Genomic DNA, 22,990 nt, shown 5'->3' on the forward strand with positions numbered 1-22,990 from the left:
ATGTGAAAGAAGAAAATTAAAAGTGAATACAACAAAGAGTAAGGTTATTTTTTATTATTTTATTATTAACGCACTGACCGATTCCCACCAAGGCAGGGGGTGGATCTTCCATTTAATTGTGCATGCCTTTTTCAGTTTGTGTGTATTAAAAAAAAGTAAAAAAAAAAACTTTCACCATCATTCACTCCATCACTGTCTTGCCAGAAGGGTGAAAAACTTTTACACTACAGTTTTACACTACAGTTTTTAAACTGCAACATTAACACCCCTCCTTCAGAGTGCAGGCACTGTACTTCCCATCTCCAGGACTCAAGTCCGGCCTGCCAGTTTCCCTGAATCCCTTCATAAATGTTACTTTGCTCACACTCCAACAGCACATCAAATATTAAAAACCATTTGTCTCCATTCACTCCTATCAAACACGCTCACGCATGCCCGCTGGAAGTCCAAGCCCCTCGCACACAAAACTTCCTTTACCCTCTCCCTCCAACCTTTCCTAGGCCGACCCCTACCCCGCCTTCCTTCCGCTACAGACTGATACACTCTTGAAGTCATTCTGTTTTGCTCCATTCTCTCTACATGTCTGAACCACCTCAACAACCCTTCCTCAGCCCTCTGGATAACAGTTTTGGCAATCCCGCACCTCCTCCTAACTTCCAAACTATGAATTCTCTGCATTATATTCACACCACACATTGCCCTCAGACATGACATCTCCACTGCCTCCAGCCTGGGTTATGAGGATAAAAAGATTAGGTGATGAAAGATTGGATATCAGATTGGAGGGAGAGAGTATGGAGGAGGTGAATGTATTCAGATATTTGGGAGTGGACGTGTCAGCGGATGGGTCTATGAAAGATGAGGTGAATCATAGAACTGATGAGGGGAAAAGGGTGAGCGGTTGTGGCATGCAAAGAGTACATAACCTTTATTCGATGCATGTACACACTCATTTACAGGCTATCTCCCCCAACCAGCGAACCAGGGGACTAAGTGTTGTTGATGGGGCCCCGTCATTCAACCAGTATCCAGGTTCCAGCCAATGAGAAGATGGTTTTGGCAATCGCAGAGGTTATGTGGGTACCACTCTCCTGTCTGCCCTTGTCATTCCCATTCTAGAGCTCGTTGAAGCACGGTCTGCTCTCTAGTGGCTTCTATCCTGCCTTGCTTACCGTGGAGTGCACTAATACCTATTGCTGTACATAGTGTATATAGTGTACATACTTCTGTTCTAAATTGGTGAAGGATAATATAAGTCAAAAGTTTTCTGCTGTGTTTATTTTGCTCCCTTTACACCCAGGATAACAGGCCATTTGGACTCCTGGGTTGTAATATGGGTAGCCTGTCCGAGAGCTGGAGCTGGACTTAGAGAAAGGGTTGAGCCTAGGGTGAAGCTGGAAGCAGGAACACTGTGTAGCTTGCTGTCTGGCATTGCATTAGCTTTGCCAACGCTTTACAAACTTTGCGTGTCAGTTGCTTTGCTATGGTCAGCCTTGCTATTGTATGTTTGTTCAACAGCTCGCAACTAGCTTATTCAGGTGTGCTCGCTTTGCTATGGTCAATCTTGTGGACCAGTGTGTAGCTTGCTGTCTGGCATTGCATTAGCTTTGCCAACGCTTTACAAACTTTGCGTGTCAGTTGCTTTGCTATGGTCAGCCTTGCTATTGTATGATCATTCAACAGCTCGCTACTAGCTTGTTCAGTGTGAAGATTTTGCAGTCAGCTTTGCTACTGTGTATCCACCTTGTAAGCATATGAGTATTCTGCAATCGTACTGTGCATAGCTAAGCGTGTTCTGCAATTAATGTGTTACGTTGGGGAATTCTGCAATCGTACTGTGCATAGCAAATAACTTGTATATTTGGGTATGCCACCTACACGAGTCAGACGTCTGGTGTTGGCATATACTTTGTTTAACCTACCTAAAATGTCGATACAGCGTTGTTGGCAAATTGCTCGTTCCATTGGCATTGATTACAAGCGCACTCTCACAGCTGCACAACTGCATTCACTGATCACTGACAAACTTCGGGAAGAAGAGATGGTACATCAGACCCCTCCCTCTGTGGGAGCTAGGAATAAAACTCCTATGTTCTCGCAGGAGGAAGATGATACATCAACAGAGCAAAATCGTCAGTCAAGTGCAGCAGGGTTGTCTCAAGGTGAATCAGCAGCGTTGGCACTTGAGCTGGCAAAAATCAATCTTGAGCAGACTAGGGAACAGAGAGCATTTGCAAAAGAAGAGTTTGATATGGAAAAAGAAAGAAGGCAGTTTTCACATCTTGTAAATGACTTTAGTTTACAGAAAGCAGTACAGCTTGTTCCCCGCCTCAATGAGGCTGAACCAGAACAATTTTTCGAAGCTTTCGAAAATCAGGCTCGAGCCTTGAGGTGGCCGGAACAGCATTGGGCATCGTTGGTTCACACAGCATTGTTTGGTAAGGCACAGGAATTTACGTCAATGTTAAATGACACTGATTTTTCCGATTATAAAATAGTGAAGACCACAGTTTTGGGAGCATATACATGTATCCCAGCTAAATACAGAAAGATCCTTAAATTAGGCAGACAACAGCTTGGTCAATCCCTGGTTGATTTTGTGCGACAGCAGACCAAAGCTTTTACCAGCTGGTATAAAGCAAGTGGTGTTGCTACCTTCGATGATCTTGTGCAGCTTATTCTGATTGACAACCTGCTGGAGTCTGTGGGACCAGAGGTTTGAGTCTTTCTGCAGGATCGTGACTTAACCACTGCATTGGAGGCAGCCAGGTTGGCTGATACCTTTGAAACTAACCGCTCCTTGTCCAAGCGGTCCCATCTCTCTTTTCAACAGCCTGGCATGAGCAGAGATCAACCTTGGAGGATGAAGTGCCAGCCAGAGGGAGAACATCTACGTCAGCCAACTAAGTCACCTGGTGAGCCACGCTTCTCAACTTATGGTCCACCTGGTGAGAGAGAAACTACTCAACATGGTGCAACTCGACAACAGTATCCAGAAAGACACCAGCCAGAGCGACACCAGTTGCAACGTCAGCAGGGAGTTAAAGGCAAACCCGTCGTCTGCTGCCTGTGCAATAAAGTGGGTCACATCCGTCCCAACTGCCCCCACAAACTCCAACCAATTGGGAAAATCTCTAATATCCCTAGTAACATGTCCCTGAAAGAAGTAGAAAAAGGGATGGCCCCTTATTACTGTCAGAGTCTAATTTCCCTTCAGGAAAATGCTAAAACAACTTAAGTCAAAACCTTTAGAGATACTGGAGCATATTGCTCACTTATAAGAGGGGGAATATTACCCCTTTCAAAGAATACCTCCTTAAATTCCTCTGTTTTGTTGGAAGCATTTGGACGAGCTATATATTCTGTCCCTTTGCATAAAATTTATGTACAGTGCAAATATTACACTGAGTACTTGACTGTGGGTGTATCCGAAGGATTCCCCATGAAAGATGCCATGTTATTACTGGGCAATAACATTACCACTGCTAGTGTATGTCCTGAACTCATAATGATTAATTCTTCTCCGGTGTTGGCCATAACTCGGGCAACATCCCAAGGGTTGTCTGGCGAGAATGTTGACCTATCCTTGGACGACTCCGATCTTGGAATAGCCACGTTGTTTTACGAGGAAAACTGGCCGGGGTCTCGTAGATCAAGTGAACAGACCCAGATCAAGACTTCCTATTCCAAGGTTGCAGGATTGCCAGATATATCTGTTTCCATGCCCGAGGGACTGTCCTTCCGGGAGGAACAACGAAAAGACCCTTCTAATACCTATTGCTGTACATAGTGTATATAGTGTACATACTTCTGTTCTAAATTGGTGAAGGATAATATAAGTCAAAAGTTTTCTGCTGTGTTTATTTTGCTCCTTTTACACCCAGGAAAACAGGCCATCTGGACTCCTGGGTTGTAATAGCAGTGCACTTAGGAGTCTGTGGAGACAAAGAACTTTGTCCTTGGAGGCAAAGAGGGGAATGTATGAGAGTATAGGTTTACCAATGCTCTTATATGGTTGTGAAGCATGGGTGATGAATGTTGCAATGAGGAGAAGGCTGGAGGCAGTGGAGATGTCATGTCTGAGGGCAATGTGTGGTGTGAATATAATGCAGAGAATTTGTAGTTTGGAAGTTAGGAGGAGGTGCGGGATTGCCAAAACGGTTGTCCAGAGGGCTGAGGAAGGGTTGTTGAGGTGGTTCGGACATGTAGAGAGAATGGAGCGAAACAGAATGGCTTCAAGAGTGTATCAGTCTGTAGTGGAAGGAAGGCGGGGTAGGGGTCGGCCTAGAAAAGGTTGGAGCAAGGGGCTTGGACTTCCAGCGGGCATGCGTAAGCGTGTTTGATAGGAGTGAATGGAGACAAATGTTTTTTAATACTTGACATGCTCTTGGAGTGTGAGCGAAGTAACATTTATGAAGGGATTCAGGGAAACTGGCAGGCTGGACTTGAGTCCTGGAGATGGGAAGTACAGTGCCTGCACTCTGAAGGAGGGGTGTTAATGTTGCAGTTTAAAAACTGTAGTGTAAAGCACCCTTCTGGCAAGACAGTGATGGAGTGAATGATGGTGAAAGTTTTTCTTTTTCGGGTCACCATGCCTTGGTGGGAATCGGCCAGTGTGTTAATAAAAAAAAAAAAAAGCAATACTGGCACACACATTGGTACTAGCACAGACAAGGACAGGATGTTCCAGGGAGGGGACACAGAAACAAGAGGCCACAATTGGAAGTTGAAGACACAAATGAGTCAGAGAGATAGTAGGAAGTATTTCTTCAGTCATAGAGTTGTAAGGCAGTGGAATAGCCTAGAAAATGACGTAGTGGAGGCAGGAACCATACACAGTTTTAAGACGAGGTTTGATAAAGCTCATGGAGCGGGGAGAGAGAGGGCCTAGTAGCAACCGGTGAAGAGGCGGGGCCAGGAGCTAGGACTCGACCCCTGCAACCACAAATAGGTGAGTACAAATAGGTGAGTACACAATGGTACTAGCACACACAATGGCACTAGCACACACAATGGTACTGGCACACACAATGGTACTAGCACACACAATGGTATTAGCACACACAATGGTAATAGCACACACAATGGTACTAGCACACACAATGGTACTAGTACAGGTCCTCCATCACAAATCCGGCATCATTGGGACCTGTAGTGTGCTGGATTACTGAGTTTGCCGGATTACAGAGTGGTTAGGTTAGAATACACTTAATAAAATTAACCAACTTGGCTTACACAAAGTTCATTGAACACCAGCAAAAATCGAACATTTCCGCTACTTTGAGCTCAATTTCAAGATACTTTTCGTCATGAAAGCAATCAAAATCATGTCTATTTCTGTAATATATTTTCCATTCTATCAAATGAGTCCAAAAAAATGAGAATACAACCATAAAAACCATACGAAAATATACTGCAAAGAGGCAGCTAATGGCTGAGAAGTGAACCCCCTTATTTATCGTCCGTCTTTTTTATTTTTGGTTTACGTTAAGAAGCATTTTTCCATCATACATTGCCCAAGTTTCAATGAGATAGCCCAACAAACAACTGAGAAAAAAAAATATTTACCAAAAAATCATGTATGGCAAGTGCAAGCCAGGTACTGGAAATAAGTCACTTTGTCTGACTTTTTTGGGTTATCCTAGGTTCTCTATACATACACTGCTATGTATGATAATCTATGTAACTGTATTTGTGTATACCTGAATAAACTTACTTATTTAATTACTTCTAGTCTGTCGACTGAGTACAAGAAACTGCCCATTCACCTATTTCAACCACCCAATAAAGTGGTCAGAAATTGGCAATTTGGTCAATTTCACACAAATTTCAACAGATGCTAATTTCAAAATAGGGTCCAGAATAAACAATGCAGACATTCCTGGCACTAAAATAACATTTTCTCTGTTAATTAGTCATGGCTCCAGGCCCCTCTTATATTACTCTTGCTTACCATTGGAATTTTTATTCACACAAAAAAATAGAAGATTTACTGTTATGCAGACTACTGCATAACAGTATTTATATTAAGAGGACATGGGATACAAGTACCATTCTCCTATCCCCGTCTTGGGGCTTATATTAGAGAAAACGGAGTGTAGCACAGGGCTAACTGTGATATACACTCGTACTGCATCGTAAAACTGGAACAAAAAAGTTATTTCCTCTTCATGGATTATCACACATAGCAGCATGTGTGTAGAGAACCTAGGATAACCCAAAAAAGTCAGACAAAGTGGCTTATTTCTAGTACCTGGCTTAGGTTAGCCATATACGATTTTTGGTAAATATTCGATTCCCAGCCAGGGTAGAAACATTGGGTGTGTTTTTTCACACCTGTTGTCTATGTTCACCCATCAGTAAATAATAAATAAATAATGTCAACCCATATAAATAATGTCAACCCATAAATAATGTCAACCCATTCTTGACTCCGTACTGGAATTTGGACTGGCAGGCGGACAGGTATTGGACGGTGACGTCATATGTTTACTCTTGAGCATCGCTAAAAAATAGAACATTTCCACTACTGTGAGCGCAATTTCAAGGTACTTTTTGTAATGAAAGCAATCAAAATCATATCTATTTCTGTAATATATCTTCCATTTTATCAAATGAGACCGAAAAAACGAGAATATAACCATAAAAAACATACAAAAATATACCACTAAGCAGCCGCTAATGGCTGAGAAGTGAACTCCGCTATTTATGGTCTGATTTCTTTCATTTTTGGCGTACGTTAAGAAGTATCTTTCCGTCATACATTGCCCAAGTTTCAGTAAGATAACCCAACAAACAACTGAGAAAATAATAATAATAGTAGTAATAATAATAATAATATCTTTATTTACCACAAGTACATGTACAAGGTATACAGGCCTAGCTGACATCAGTGACATACTACTATACAGAAAGCTGCTTGTTATGCTAAGTATATCAAGCAAATTTGGTCAGTGTCCCAGGATGCGACCCACACCAGTCAACTAACACCCAGGTACCCATTTACTGATGGGTGAACATAGACAACAGGTGTGAAGAAACACACTCAATGTTTCTACCCTGGCTGGGAATTGAATATTTACCAAAAATCATATATGGCTAACCCAAGCCAGGTACTAGAAATAAGCCACTTTGTCTGACTTTTTTGGGTTATCCTAGGTTCTCTACACACATGCTGCTATGTGTGACATTCTATGAAGAGGAAATAGCTTTGTTGTTTATGGTGCAGTACGAGTGTATATCACAGTTAGCCCTGTGCTACACTCCGTTTTCTCTAATATAAGCCCCCAAGACAGGGATAGGAGAATGGTATTTGTATACCATGTCCTCTTCATACCTCCGTCGAACTGCTCAGTATTATGCCAAATATTATTCATTCTCGAGTATTTAACACGTTTGTGTTATTTATATTGTTTATTATGTCATATTAGATCAATTGTGATAGACAATAAGCTGTAGTGTTGATATTAGCATAATAATAAAGCATATTCTCCTGCTTCATGAGACTGAGCTCATGGCAACCAACAGTGGCTTCAAAGCCACCTTATCTTTAATGGACAATGTACAGTGTAGGTGCTTTACACAACAAAAAGCATTTTTTATTCACTGGAACCATGGCTAGGGCTAAAAGTAAGCAGGTTATAACAATAAATGGAGAAAAAGAAATTAGAATGACTTATGCAGTAAGTAGCACCACCAAACAGTACCAGCAGGTTGGTGTGGCGACCCTGGAAATTTGAAATTATGCTAGCCGAAATTAGTGCCGAATAACTGAAGGAACCGAATAACTGATTGCCTGATTTGTGATGGCGGACCTGTACACACAATGGTACTAGCACACACAATGGCACTAGCACACACGATGGTACTAGCACACACGATGGCACTAGCACACACAATGGTACTAGAACACACAATGGTACTAGAACACACAATGGTATTAGATAATTGCAGTGATGTATAACCCACCACAGAACAGCAGGAGGCCAAGGCAAGAGTATGACGAGAGCAATAGAGTGATAGTTGACACACTGGCTGCAGTGGCCAGAAGAGCTCATGCATGCAGGGCAAAGCTCCTGATCATGGGTGACTTTAACCACAAGGAGATCGACTGGGAGAACTTGGAGCCACATGGGGGCCAAGATACATGGAGGGCTAAGATGATGGAGGTGGTACTGGAAAACTATATGTACCAACACATAAGGGACACTACAAGAGAGAGAGATGAGAGGATGAACCAGCAAGACTGGACTTAGTATTCACCTTGAGTAGTGCAGATATTGAGGACATCACATATGAAAGACCCCTTGGGGCCAGCGATCATGTGGTTTTGAGCTTCGAATACACAGTAGAGCTACAAGTGGAGGGGGAAGCAGGAAGGCCAGGACAAATGAAACCAAACTACAGGAAAGGGGACTACAAAGGAATGAGGAACTTCCTGAATGAGGTTCAGTGGGACAGAGAACTGGCAGGGAAGCCAGTTAATGAGATGATGGAATATGTAGCAACAATGTGCAAGGAGGCTGAGGAGAGGTTTGTACCCAAGGGTAACAGGAATAATGAAAAAGCCAGGATGAGCCCATGGTTCACCCAAAGATGCAAGGAGGCAAAAACCAAGTGTGCTAGGGAATGGAAGAAATATAGAAGGCAAAGGACCCAGGAGAATAAGGAGAGCAGTCGTAGAGCCAGAAATGAATATGCACAGATAAGAAGGGAGGCCCAACGTCAGTATGAAAATGACGTAGCAGCAAAAGCCAAATCTGACCCGAAGCTGTTATACAGCCACATCAGGAAGAAAACAACCGTCAAGGACCAGGTAATCAGGCTAAGGAAGGAAGGAGGAGAGACAACAAGAAATGACCGTGAAGTATGTGAGGAACTCAACAAGAGATTCAAAGAAGTGTTCACAGAGGAGACAGAAGGGGCTCCAGACAGACAGAGAGGTGGGATACACCACCATGTGCTGGACACAGTACACACAACCGAGGAAGAAGTGAAGAGGTTTCTGAGTGAGCTAGATACCTCAAAGGCAATGGGGCCAGATAACATCCCTCCATGGGTCCTGAGAGAGGGAGCAGAGGCACTATGTGTACCCCTAACAACAATTTTCAATACATCTATCGAAACAGGGAGATTGCCTGAGGCATGGAAGACAGCAAATGTGGTCCCAATCTTTAAAAAAGGAGACAGACATGAAGCACTAAACTACAGACCAGTGTCACTGACATGTATAGCATGCAAAATCATGGAAAAGATTGTCAGGAGAAGAATGGTTGAACATCTAGAAAGGAATGATCTCATCACCAGCAGCCAACATGGTTTCAGAGATGGGAAATCCTGTGTCACAAACCTACTGGAGTTCTATGGCATGGTGACAGCAGTAAGACAAGAGAGAGAGAGGGGTGGGTGGATTGCATTTTCTTGGACTGCAAGAAGGCGTTTGACACAGTACCACACAAAAGATTAGTGCAAAAACTGGAGGACCAAGCAGGGATAACAGGGAAGGCACTGCAATGGATCAGGGAATACTTGTCAGGAAGACAGCAGCGAGTAATGGTACGTGGCGAGGTGTCAGAGTGGGCACCTGTGACCAGCGGGGTCCCACAGGGGTCAGTCCTAGGACCAGTGCTTTTTCTGGTATTTGTGAATGACATGACGGAAGGAATAAACTCCGAGGTGTCCCTGTTTGCAGATGACGTGAAGTTGATGAGAAGAGTTCATTCGATCGAAGACCAGGCAGAACTACAAAGGGATCTGGACAGGCTGCAGACCTGGTCCAGCAATTGACTCCTGGAGTTCAATCCCACCAAGTGCAAAGTCATGAGGATTGGGGAAGGGCAAAGAAGACCGCAGACGGAGTACAGTCTAGGGGGTCAGAGACTACAAACATCACTCAAGGAAAAAGATCTTGGGGTGAGTATAACACCAGGCACATCTCCTGAAGCGCACATCAACCAAATAACTGCTGCAGCATATGGGTGCCTGGCAAACCTCAGAACAGCATTCCGACATCTTAATAAGGAATCGTTCAGGACCCTGTACATCATGTACGTTAGGCCCATATTGGAGTATGCGGCACCAGTTTGGAACCCACACCTAGCCAAGCACGTAAAGAAACTAGAGAAAGTGCAAAGGTTTGCAACAAGACTAGTCCCAGAGTTAAGAGGTATGTCTTATGAGGAAAGGTTAAGGGAAATCAACCTGACGACACTGGAGGACAGGAGAGATAGGGGGGACATGATAACGACTTACAAAATACTGAGAGGAATTGACAAGGTGGACAAAGACAGGATGTTCCAGAGACTGGACACAGCAACACGGGGACACAGTTGGAAACTGAAGACACAGATGAATCAAAGGGATGTTAGGAAGTATTTCTTCAGCCACAGAGTAGTCAGGAAGTGGAATAGTTTGGGAAGCGATGTAGTGGAGGCAGGATCCATACATAGCTTTAAGCAGAGGTACGATAAAGCTCATGGTTCAGGGAGAGTGACCTAGTAGCAACCAGTGAAGAGGCGGGGCCAGGAGCTTGGACTCGACCCCTGCAACCTCAACTAGGTGAGTAACTAGGTGAGTACACAGTGTAAAAGATGAATGCAACAGTAAAGCCTCAGTTTAATGAACTTTAGAAGTACCAGACAAAATTCACTTTGTCAACCAATCCAGAAACAACCAAGTCTGTTAGTTACAGAACTGTCCATTATTGTTTTCTCTTCTGTATCCTCTACAATCATCATTACCAGCCACCTGCTCTTCCCTATTAGTCCATTCAATCAAGGGTTTACTGTACATATAATGGTTCCTTTCACTTTGTGCAGGTTCATTTTGTGTGATCTGGTTATTATGGGATTTCCTACAACTATTGATATTTTCAAATCTGCAATATAGATGCAGTATTCACCACATGTAACAGGATCACAAAACAAGTTAAAAATTCTTCTTATACAAAATTAATTAAAATGCCGAATTTATGGTCTATTTTATAGCATTTATGGTTGTATTCTCGTTTTCTTGGTCTCATTTGATAGAATGGAAAACATATTATAGAAATACAGGTGATTTTGAGTGATTTTACTATAAAAAAAACTTGCAAATGGAGCTCAAAGTAGGGGAAATGTTTGATTTTTGCCGATGTTCAAAAGTAAACAAATGATGTCATTGTCCAATCAATGTCCAACTAGCCATTCTGATATGCAGTCATGAATGGGTTGATGTTATTTATACAATTATTATAGTATTGCAGTAGTCTGCATAACAGTAAATCTTCTATTTTTTTGTTTGAATAAAAATTCAAAATAGAAAGCAAGAGTAATGTCAGAGGGGCCTGGAGATGTGACTGATGAACAAAGAAAATGCTATTTTAGAGCCAGGAATGTCTGCATTGTTCATTCTGGACCTTATTTTGAAATTGTCATATTTTTTAATTTTTGTGAAATTGGCCAAATTGCAAATTTCTGACCACATTATTGGGTAGTTGAAATCGGTAAATGGGCAGTTTCTTGAACTCAATCGATAGAAAACATGGAGTTCTAAAGAAATAGCTATGAGTTTGGTCGACTGGAACAATGGAATTTGCCAAAAGTAGGGCTCAAAGTGAGCGAAATCGCTGATTTGTAAATATCTCTGAGGTCACTAGCTTCGCGAGTGCGTAATTCCATCAGTTTTCCATCAAATTTCATTTTTTTTGGTATCATTACAATCGGGAAAAGATTCTTTATCATTTCATAATAAAACATAATTTTTTTTTTTAAATTTTGTGACACCAGGAGACATCTCAGGATTGGGGGTTGTGACAGTCAAGGGGTTAAGTACTGACAGCCTGATTGAGAATAGTACAGCTGCCAAGGACCTGCAGTGCATCTAATTCATAAAGTCAAAGACACCTGTACTCTAAATAAATTTAATAAATATATAAATGTCATGTCTGAGGGCAATATGCAGTGTGAATATAATAGAGAGAATTATTACTCTCATGCAAGATTTCAGGTACGTCTTGCTACTTCTACTTACACTTAGGTCACACTACACATACATATACAAACATATATATACACACCCCTCTGGGTTTTCTGTTATTTTCTTTCTAGTTCTTATTCTTGTTTTTTTCCTTTTATCTCCATGGCGAAGTGGAACAGAATTCTTCTTCCATAAGCAATGCGTGTTGTACGAGGCGACTAAAATGCCGGGGGCAAGGGGCTAGTAACCCCTTCTCTTGTATAAATTACTAAATTTAAAAAGAGAAACTTCCATTTTTCTTTTTGGGCCACCCTGCCTTGGTGGGATATGGCCAGTTTGTTGAAAAAAAAAAAAATTGTACTCTGGAGATTAAGCAAGAGAAAGACTCGCCTTGGCAAGTCATAGCAGTTCTCCTCCTACTTATTCAGTCTCCCTACGATCCCCGTTGGGGAGGGGAACTTATACCATAATAATCTTTATTTACTACAAGTACATGTACATGGTATACAGTCCTAGCTGACAACAATGACATACTACTATATAGAAAGCCACTTGTTATGCTGAGCATCTCGGGCAAATTAGGTCAGTGTCCCAGGATGCGACCCACACCAGTCGACTAACACCCAGGTACCCATTTTACTGATGGGAACATAGACAACAGGTGGAAAGAAACACGCCCAATGTTTCTACTCTGGCTGGGAATCGAACCCAGGCCCTCACCATGTGAAGCGAGAGCATTAACCACCAGGCCACCAGAGCCCCATTGTCTTCATCCTTGACTTGCACCATGATGAGCTATGCAAATCATGTCAAGATCAAACCAAACAGTAGTACTGTTGATGATTCATCGAAGCTTGCTCTTGCAACCACCATTCAGGGTGGGTTGCAAGTGAAGTTCAATGCTATTCTTACACTAAAGGAAGCCTTCACTGTTGTGTGTCACAATGATGCTGAAGCTGAGAAGCTACTTACTACTGAAGCCACCACCACTCTTACTGCTCGAGGATTTACTGCCATGTCCTCTCCTGCTCTCAGGGCAAGATCAGTATTCCTCAAAAAATTAGATAAGCTTCTCGCCTCGCAACCAATTTCTGAACTCAAGACATCTATTGAAACTCAAAACTCATGGGCCACTGTTGACAGCATCACAAAAATCCCAAATGCTTCATCCATGCTCAAAGTCACCTTCACTGATGTGAACATGGCAGCCACTGGTCTGAGTGACAGTCTTGCTGTTTACTATTACTTCGTCAGCCCCACTTACATCGTCACTCCTCCAGTGTGTGACCTAACAAAGATCCACTACTGTCTGCTATATGCTCATATGCAGAACGTGGCAGATACCTGGCTCCTTCAACACCACCATCAACGAGGTATTTGCCTTGAACAACATGCCATCGTTTGTATTTCCAGTCTCTCCACCTTCGGCCAATATTCTCAAATTCACGAAAGACTTAGTCACCACCTCTGCTTCTACTTCTTCAGTAACTCCACCAACTAGTGACGTCACTCCAACAACAACCAATTCAATTCAATTCAAGTTTATTCTCTGTAAGTGTTACAATGTGGGGTTTACAGGTTTTGAGTATTGTGTGGTTTACATGTTATAAAATACTAATTACAGAGGGGGCCACTAGGACACCTAGCATGGCTAGGCATTTCGGGCAGACTTAGATTAATTCTTAACATTAAATCCTTACAGATTATGGTATTAAGGCTAAGTGACTACATCATAATTTGTGAGTTTAGCAATGTGAATGCTTTTGTTTTGGCACAATACAAAGTGTCTATATTGGAGTATCATAGGCAAACTTATGACTAGTTAGGATTTATTATTTTAAGATTAAGATTAGTATTTCTGGGTTTATAGTCAGTGGGTGAGTGAGTGTAATTGTGAACCACCAGGTGGTTATCATGTAGTTAGTTGTCGGGGTGGATCAGGGAGATAAGATGTTTTCTAACTGTGGTTTTGAAAGTGATGAATGTGTCTGCAGTTCTAGAGTTCTCAGGTAGGGTGTTCCATATTTTAGCTCCTTTGCAATACATTGAATTTTTGTAAAGGTTTAGTCGAACACGGGGAATGTCATAGAGATGTTTGTGCCTGGTGTTATGCCTGTGGATCCTGTCACAACTATCAAGAAAGCATTTTAGGTCAAGGTTAATATTGGAATTTAAGGTCCTGTAGATATAGATTGCACAGTAGTAAGTGTGGATGTTCTGAACAGGGAGTAAGTTTAGATCTATGAAGAGTGGGGGGATGTGTTGCCAGGGATGGGATTTAGTGATTATTCTTACTGAGGCTTTTTGTTGGGTTATTAATGGCTTTAGGTGTGTTGCTGCAGTTGAACCCCAAGCACAGATAGCATAGGTGAGGTATGGATATATCATTGAATGGTATAGTGTGAGAAGGGCAGTTTGCGGCACGTATTATCGTATCTTGGAGAGGATTCCCACCGTTTTCGATACTTTTTTTGTTATGTGTTGGATATGGGTGCTGAAATTTAGGTTGTTGTCGAGGTATACGCCAAGGAATTTGCCCTCATTATGTCTGGCAATTAGAGTGTTGTCGATCTTAATGTTAAGTTGCGCAACACCTGCTCCAATGAGAAGCCTCTACTACCATCACTCCCCATGGACACCCACCAATCAGAGACCTTCTTGCCACCAGCAACATCTTCCTCCTCATCTACTGACACCGACGTCGAATCTTCACCTCTACCTTCATCACCACCTGCTAAGAGGGCTAAACCCACGCCAACAACACCATCTTATGACTCTCAATTCAATACAACTGATGATGATGCAGATTCTTATTTTAAATGGAGTAGAATTACTTTCTACACCACAGCTCAACAGGGTCATGAAATGCAGCTCTCTGAATTGCACAAGCAACTTTCCAACATGACTCAAGTATACCACCGATCCTTCTTTCAGCTGTGGTGGTTTCATTCCACTTCCAACTCTCCTAGATGCCATTCAAGATCACTCTCAGAATCCCCACAAGAAACACTTGAAGACACGCCTCATGATCCTCCCGATCCAACGATTTAAATGTCTTGAAAATGGATCCGACATCAGCAAGCTTGAAGTTATTGTAAAACATCACAACTTGAAGTAAACACCTAACTCCACAACTGACCAATCATCATGCAGCTCCTCCCTTGCCACTGACAGCCACCTACCACCAGCAAGTCTAAGTTTTCTCCCATCATGCAAGATGCAGTCAGCCTCTGCAGTATTCCAGTGCCTTCTATGTCATCCTTGTCAGTGTTTTCAAGGCTTAGTGGTTGGGTCTAGTCCCAACTCTTCTCCCTTCGACTCGAGACATTCCTCTCACCATCTATTCTTTGCCCTGTCCCCACTTGCCCCTCGCCCCTTGTGGGTCCTTACCTGAGAGTCGTTGTTGTTGTTGTTGCTATTATTTTTTTTTTTTTTTTATTATCACACCGGCCGATTCCCACCAAGGCAGGGTGGCCCGAAAAAGAAAAACTTTCACCATCATTCACTCCATCACTGTCTTGCCAGAAGGGTGCTTTACACTACAGTTTTTAAACTGCAACATTAACACCCCTCCTTCAGAGTGCAGGCACTGTACTTCCCATCTCCAGGACTCAAGTCCGGCCTGCCGGTTTCCCTGAATCCCTTCATAAATGTTACTTTGCTCACACTCCAACAGCACGTCAAGTATTAAAAACCATTTGTCTCCATTCACTCCTATCAAACACGCTCACGCATGCCTGCTGGAAGTCCAAGCCCCTCGCACACAAAACCTCCTTTACCCCCTCCCTCCAACCCTTCCTAGGCCGACCCCTACCCCGCCTTCCTTCCACTACAGACTGATACACTCTTGAAGTCATTCTGTTTCGCTCCATTCTCTCTACATGTCCGAACCACCTCAACAACCCTTCCTCAGCCCTCTGGACGACAGTTTTGGTAATCCCGCACCTCCTCCTAACTTCCAAACTACGAATTCTCTGCATTATATTGGAGATTAAGAGGTGTGAGATTACTAAGAGTATTATCCAGAGGGCTGAAAAGGGGTTACTGAGGTGGTTTGGACATTCAGAGATGATGGAACAAAATAAGATGACTTGGAGGGTGTATAAATCTGTATGTGAGGTAAGAAGGGGTAGGAATTGGCCTAGCAAAGGTTGGAGGAAGGGGGTAAAGGAGGTTTCGTGTGCAAGGCGCTTGGACATCTAAGAGTGTATAAGTGTGTTAGATAGGAGCGGAGGCAAATGGTTTTTATGAGCAAGATAACATTAATAAAAGGATTCGGGGAAACTGGTTAGCCAGACTTCAGTCCTGAAGGTGGAAAGTACAGTGCTTGTGCAATGAAGGAGAGGTAGCAATATTGCAGGTTAAAGGGGCATCTGAACTGTAGTATCAATGTGCCTCTAGCACAGTGGAAGATGGCTGATGTATGCATAAATACAGATTCAAGCCTCCACATTCTCCAACACTCCACCAACACTGCTCCTGTTCCCTGACTAACATATTCACTGCCAAACGCTATTCAACGTTCCACCACACACTGCTTCAGATATTTCTATAATCCCAGGATCTCTATGAACCAAAGCCAAAGCATACAAAAGTTTCCCTACACAATAAAAACAAGTTGGTAGCTGAATCATACTTTAGTAGTCATCCAAATGGCATGCTGAAGAAGAGTTGGTGGTGTTGTTGTGGCACTGGGCGGCACAAAAGTCTGTTCTGGTGAGAGCCGCAAGAATGCAGTGCCACCGGGAGAATGCACCAGAAGGCGCCCATGATGAAGCACAAGGATGCGGCTGCTATGAACAAGTTCACTGCTGATCTGTACAGTCAAAAAAATTATGAATATATCAAATGATGTACAACTGTAGAATAAAAAAAATTGAATGAACAAGAAATAAAAAGGCTGAGAGAAGTAGATCATCTGTACTGTGATTTATAAGTCATCACATGACCACTGGAGAAGCACACGTGAACAAGTATGGTATAGTGAAAGATTTTGTTACTATTAAGTGTTATTAACAACTATGTTGTCAAGGAAATATCTAACAAAAGGATGGTATATTGTTAGCACTAAGTGAATCAAAGATATACCTAACAGCAATATATATAGCAAGTATGTGTTCAGTGTGAAGCAAAATATAAATAAAAGCTGTCAATGAATGGGAAAATTTTACAAAGAAGTCAATAATTATGTTTTATTTTGCACCCTAATAAATATTATAGAGAAAAAAATCAGTTTTTCTGTTATTTCTTCATTATTTAACCCTTTCAGGGTCCAGAGGCCAAATTTCAAAGTGCACACCAGGGTCCAAGAATTTTTTTTCTTATGAAATGGTAGAGAATATTTTTCTGAAGGTAATACAACAAAAAGCACAAAATTTGATGGAAAATTGACGAAATTATGTTCTTGCAAATTTTGATGCGTCGGCGATATTTACATATCGGCAATTTTGCCGACTTTGACTCCCATTTTAGGCCAATTACAGTATTCCAGTCAACCAAATTCTTAGCTATTTCACTAGTATTACTTCTATTCTATCGATTGAGCACAAGAAATACTCAAGTCAACTGTTTCAACAACAAAATAAAGTGACCGGAAATTGGTAATTTGGCCAATTTAATGCAAAGTTCAAAATATTCCAATTTCAAAATAGGGTCCAGAATAAACAATGCAGGCATTCCTGGCACTAAACTAACATTTCCTCTGTTCATAAGTTATGTTTTAGGCTTTACAAGTGAATTCCATTTTGATTTTTTATTCACATAATGAATTTTTATTCAAACCAAAAAATAGAAGATTTACTGTTATGCAATACTGTAATAATTGTACAGATAATATCACCACATTTGTAAATGTATATTAGACCCACCAGCTGTCATGTATTAAACTTGTGAGGTCATCTGCTTACTCTTGAACATCGGCAAAAATTTAACATTTCTGCTACTTTGAGCTCAGTTTCAAGTCATTTTCAGTAATAAAACCATTCAAAATCATCTTTATTACCATAGTATATCTTCCATTCTATCAACTGAGACCAAGAAATTGCAAATACAACTATAAAAAACATGAAAAAGCATTGCAAAGTCGCTGTTTTAATCGAAAATTATGGTGTCAGTTTTTTTCTCTCATTATGCACTGTGTGCTGCAGGATTTGTTTTATGTGGTGCACACATCACATAGATATGTGGGCCTCATATCTAGGCCCAAATTTACTGCTCACAGCTTATCAGAGTGAGCTGAGCTCATGGCGTAGATCTACGGTTTGGACCCTGAATGTAAAGCCGTGGATCTATGGCACAAACCCTGAAAAGGTTAATATCCATGTCTAATTTACATTACCTTGTAAATCACTTAGAGTAGCTCCAACGCCTTCATTACTAATACCATATGATCAACTCTACCCCATGTAGCATTAACAATTCCTTTGATATACAGGTCAGCCATCACTAATCCAGCAATTGGTTATCCGGTTCCATTGGTAATCCGGCACTAATTTCGGCTAGAATAATTTCAAATTTCATCATTATACTGACTCAAATTGTGCAGATGGTTGTAAATCCACAGCAGCAAGCCAGTGGAGGAGAAAGCAGTGATGAAAATAAGGAACCTGTACAAGAAAGTCTCTCTATTGATAAGTTAATTAAGTGTATTCTAACCTAACCACTCTGTAATCCAGCAAACTCACTAAACCGGCACACTACAAGTCCCAATGATGCTGGACTAGTGATAGCCGACCTGTATTTGCAACTCACGTTATTTATGTGTATATTGTGAAGATAACTAAAGTAGGATGACTTGGAGGGTGTATAAATCTGGAATGGAGGAAAGAAGGCATTGGGGTCATCCTTGGAAAGGTTAAGAGGGTGTAAAGGAGGTTTTAAATGTGAGGAACTTGGACATCCAACAAGCATGTGTGAGCATGTTAACCCTTTCAGGGTCCACAGGCCCTCTCAGAGACTTGTTCTCAGGGTCCCCCAAATTTCAAAAAAAAATAAAAAAAAAAAAAAAAAAAAAAAAAAAAAAAAAAAAAAAAAAAAAAAAAAAAATTCTTATGAAAAGATAGTTTTTTTTTTCTAAACATTATAGGCTAAACAAAATTTTTTTACCATCAATATTTACCAAAATATGGAGGCGTGAAGTTGACAGAAAATGCCCGGTATACCTGGAGTTTACCTGGAGAGAGTTCCGGGGGTCAACGCCCCCGCGGCCCGGTCTGTGACCAGGCCTCCTGGTGGATCAGAGCCTGATCAACCAGGCTGTTGCTGCTGGCTGCACGCAAACCAACGTACGAGCCACAGCTCGGCTGGTCAGGAATCGACTTTAGGTGCTTGTCCAGTGCCAGCTTGAAGACTGCCAGGGGTCTGTTGGTAATCCCCCTTATGTATGCTGGGAGGCAGTTGAACAGTCTCGGGCCCCTGGCACTTATTGTATGGTCTCTTAACGTGCTAGTGACACCCCTGCTTTTCATTGGGGGGATGTTGCATCGTCTGCCAAGTCTTTTGCTTTCGTAGGGAGTGATTTTCGTGTGCAAGTTCGGTACTAGTCCCTCTAGGATTTTCCAGGTGTATATAATCATGTATCTCTCCCGCCTGCGTTCCAGGGAATACAGGTTCAGGAACCTCAAGCGCTCCCAGTAATTGAGGTGTTTTATCTCCGTTATGCGCGCTGTGAAGGTTCTCTGTACATTTTCTAGGTCAGCAATTTCACCTACCTTGAAAGGTGCTGTTAGTGTGCAGCAATATTCCAGCCTAGATAGAACAAGTGACCTGAAGAGTGTCATCATGGGCTTGGCCTCCCTAGTTTTGAAGGTTCTCATTATCCATCCTGTCATTTTTCTAGCAGATGCCGACTGCCGTCACCCGGTATTATTTTTTTTTTTGTTTTTTTAGGTACTATTTTCTATTAATTTTTATATTTTTTTTCCAAGTAACTTTTACAGCCTGTTTAGTTTAATATGTTTATTATGCACCCCATACCCATCCTGTGGGCGGTAGTCAAAAGATTACAGAGGTACATAATGGGTCCAGGGACTGGGCCTCAAAGTTTTGATGGCTGAGCAAGTTACAGAGGTAATGAATTCACAATTTACAAAGGTAATGAACTCCAGGTAGGTCTAGTCACAATCATGACAAGTTACAAAGGTATTTACAGATTATAGAGGTACACAATGGGTCCAGGGACTGGGCCCCAAAGTTTTGATGGCTGAACTAGGTACAAGGTAATGAACTCACAAGTTACAAAGGTAATGAGCTCACAAGTTACAAAGGTAATGAATACTGTAAGAATGGTTACTTGCATTTATACATGGCTACAATCAAGAACAAATTTTAGAGTAATGAGCAATTCACACTTCCACACCCGGTCACAACTGTATTGAGTTATTGGTGCAAATATTGATTGTTGAGTCACACACACACACACACACACACACATGAGGAACTTCCTTCAAGACATTCAGTGGGAGAGGGAACTGACAGGAAAACCAGTACAAGAAATGATGGACTATGTAGCAACAAAATGCAAGGAGGCAGAGGAGAGGTTTGTTCCCAAGGGAAACAGAAATAATGGGAAGAACAGAACGAGTCCTTGGTTCACCCAAAGGTGTAGGGAGGCAAAAACTAGGTGTACTAGAGAATGGAAAAGGTACAGAAGACAGAGAACTCAGGAGAATAGAGAAATCAGCCGAAGAGCCAGAAACGAATATGCACAGATAAGAAGGGAGGCTCAGAGACAATATGAAAATGACATAGCATCAAAAGTAAAGACTGACCCAAAGCTGTTGTACAGCCACATCAGGAGGAAAACAACAGTCAAGGACCAGGTAATCAGACTGAGGAAGGGTGATGGGGAATTCACAAGAAACGACCGAGAGGTATGTCAGGAGCTCAACACAAGATTTAAAGAGGTATTTACAGTGGAAACCAGTAGGACTCCAAGAAATCAGAACAGGGGGGCACACCAGCAAGTGCTGGATGAGGTACATATAACCAAGGAGGAGGTGAAGAAGCTGCTATGCGAACTTGACACCTCAAAGGCGGTGGGACCAGACAACATCTCTCCATGGGTCCTTAAAGAGGGAGCAGAGATATTGTGTGAGCCATTAACAAAGATCTTCAACACATCATTTGAAACTGGGCAACTCCCTGAGGTATGGAAAATGGCAAATGTAGTCCCAATTTTTAAAAAGGGAGACAGACATGAGGCACTAAACTACAGACCTGTATCTCTAACGTGTATAGTATGCAAGGTCATGGAGAAGATCATCAGGAGGAGAGTGGTGGGGCACCTGGAAAGAAACAAGTGTATAATTGACAACCAGCATGGTTTCAGGGAAGGAAAATCCTGTGTCACAAACCTACTAGAGTTTTATGACAAGGTGACAGAAGTAAGACAAGAGAGAGAGGGGTGGATCGACTGCGTATTTTTGGACTGCAAGAAGGCTTTCGACACAGTTCCTCACAAGAGGTTACTGCAAAAGCTAGAGGACCAGGCACACATAACAGGAAAGGCACTGCAATGGATCAGAGAATACCTGACAGGGAGGAAACAACGAGTCATGGTACGCGACGAGGTGTCAGAGTGGGCGCCTGTGACAAGCGGGGTCCCACAGGGGTCAGTCCTAGGACCTGTGCTGTTCTTGGTATACGTGAACGACATAACGGAAGGGATAGACTCAGAAGTGTCCTTGTTTGCAGACGATGTGAAGTTAATGAGAAGAATCGAATCGGACGAGGATCAGGCAGGACTACAAAGAGATCTGGACAGGCTACAAGCCTGGTCCAGCAACTGGCTCCTTGAATTTAACCCTGCCAAATGCAAAGTCATGAAGATTGGGGAAGGGCAAAGAAGACCGCAGACACAATATAGTTTAGATGGCCAAAGACTGCAAACCTCACTAAAGGAAAAAGATCTGGGGGTGAGTATAACACCGAGCATATCTCCTGAGGCGCACATCAATCAGATAACTGCTGCAGCATACGGGCGCCTGGCAAACCTACGGATAGCGTTCCGATACCTCAGTAAGGATTCGTTTAAGACTCTGTACACCATCTACGTCAGGCCCATACTGGAGTATGCAGCACCAGTTTGGAATCCACACCTAGTCAAGCACGTCAAGAAATTAGAGAAAGTGCAAAGGTTTGCAACAAGACTAGTCCCAGAGCTACGGGGATTGTCCTATGAAGAAAGGTTGAGGGAAATCGGCCTGACGACACTGGAGGCCAGGAGGGTCAGGGGAGACATGATAACGACATATAAAATACTGCGCGGAATAGACGAGGTGGACAAAGACGGGATGTTCCAGAGATGGGACACAGACACAAGAGGTCACAATTGGAAGTTGAAGACTCAGATGAATCAAAGGGATGTTAGGAAGTATTTCTTCAGTCATAGAGTAGTCAGGCCGTGGAATAGCCTAGAAAGTGATGTGGTGGAGGCAGGAACCATACATAGTTTTAAGGCGAGGTATGATAGAGCTCATGGGGCAGGGAGAGAGAGGACCTAGTAGCAATCAGCGAAGAGGCGGGGCCAGGAGCTGTGACTCGACCCCTGCAACCACAAATAGGTGAGTACAAATAGGTGAGTACACACACACACACACACACACACACAAACTCATACACACACACACTCATACACACACACACACACACACACACACACACACACACACACACACACTCATACACATACGCACACACAAACACACACAAACACACACACGCACACACACACACACGCAGGAGCTTGGACTCGACCCCTGCAATCTCAACTAGGTGAGTACACACACACACACACACACACACACACACGTGGTAATGCTTTATTTACAGCTAGCAAAGTCAGGGTATTTCTCGAGAATGGTCTGTAATATACCACTGTGGATAAAATACTTAGCAATTTCTTGAACACTTCTGAGTGAGTTGTTTCTTAATTCATTAATTTTATCGCACTCCAGTACATAATGATGCAGGGTGTGACAATAGTCCATCTGGCAAAGTTTACATTTCGTTTGGTCTACATCTGGTGGTGGTGATT

The 22,990-nt window shown here is 42.4% G+C and overlaps 1 protein-coding gene across 1 annotated transcript in view; it reads right to left on the reverse strand.

Moving 5' to 3' along the window:
* Nucleotides 1-22,990, reverse strand: part of LOC128689660 (L-fucose kinase) — a 146,970-nt gene that overhangs the window by 32,978 nt on the left and 91,002 nt on the right. The window contains exons 4-5 of the mRNA XM_070080519.1: nt 18,706-18,765; nt 16,592-16,771 (exon numbers count right to left, since the gene is read on the reverse strand). Coding sequence (XP_069936620.1) covers nt 16,592-16,771; nt 18,706-18,765 — 240 coding nt within the window. The remainder of the gene's footprint in view (nt 1-16,591; nt 16,772-18,705; nt 18,766-22,990) is intronic.

The sequence above is a fragment of the Cherax quadricarinatus genome, unplaced genomic scaffold, assembly GCF_038502225.1.
Source record: "Cherax quadricarinatus isolate ZL_2023a unplaced genomic scaffold, ASM3850222v1 Contig557, whole genome shotgun sequence".
Classification (NCBI taxonomy): Eukaryota; Metazoa; Arthropoda; class Malacostraca; order Decapoda; family Parastacidae; genus Cherax; species Cherax quadricarinatus.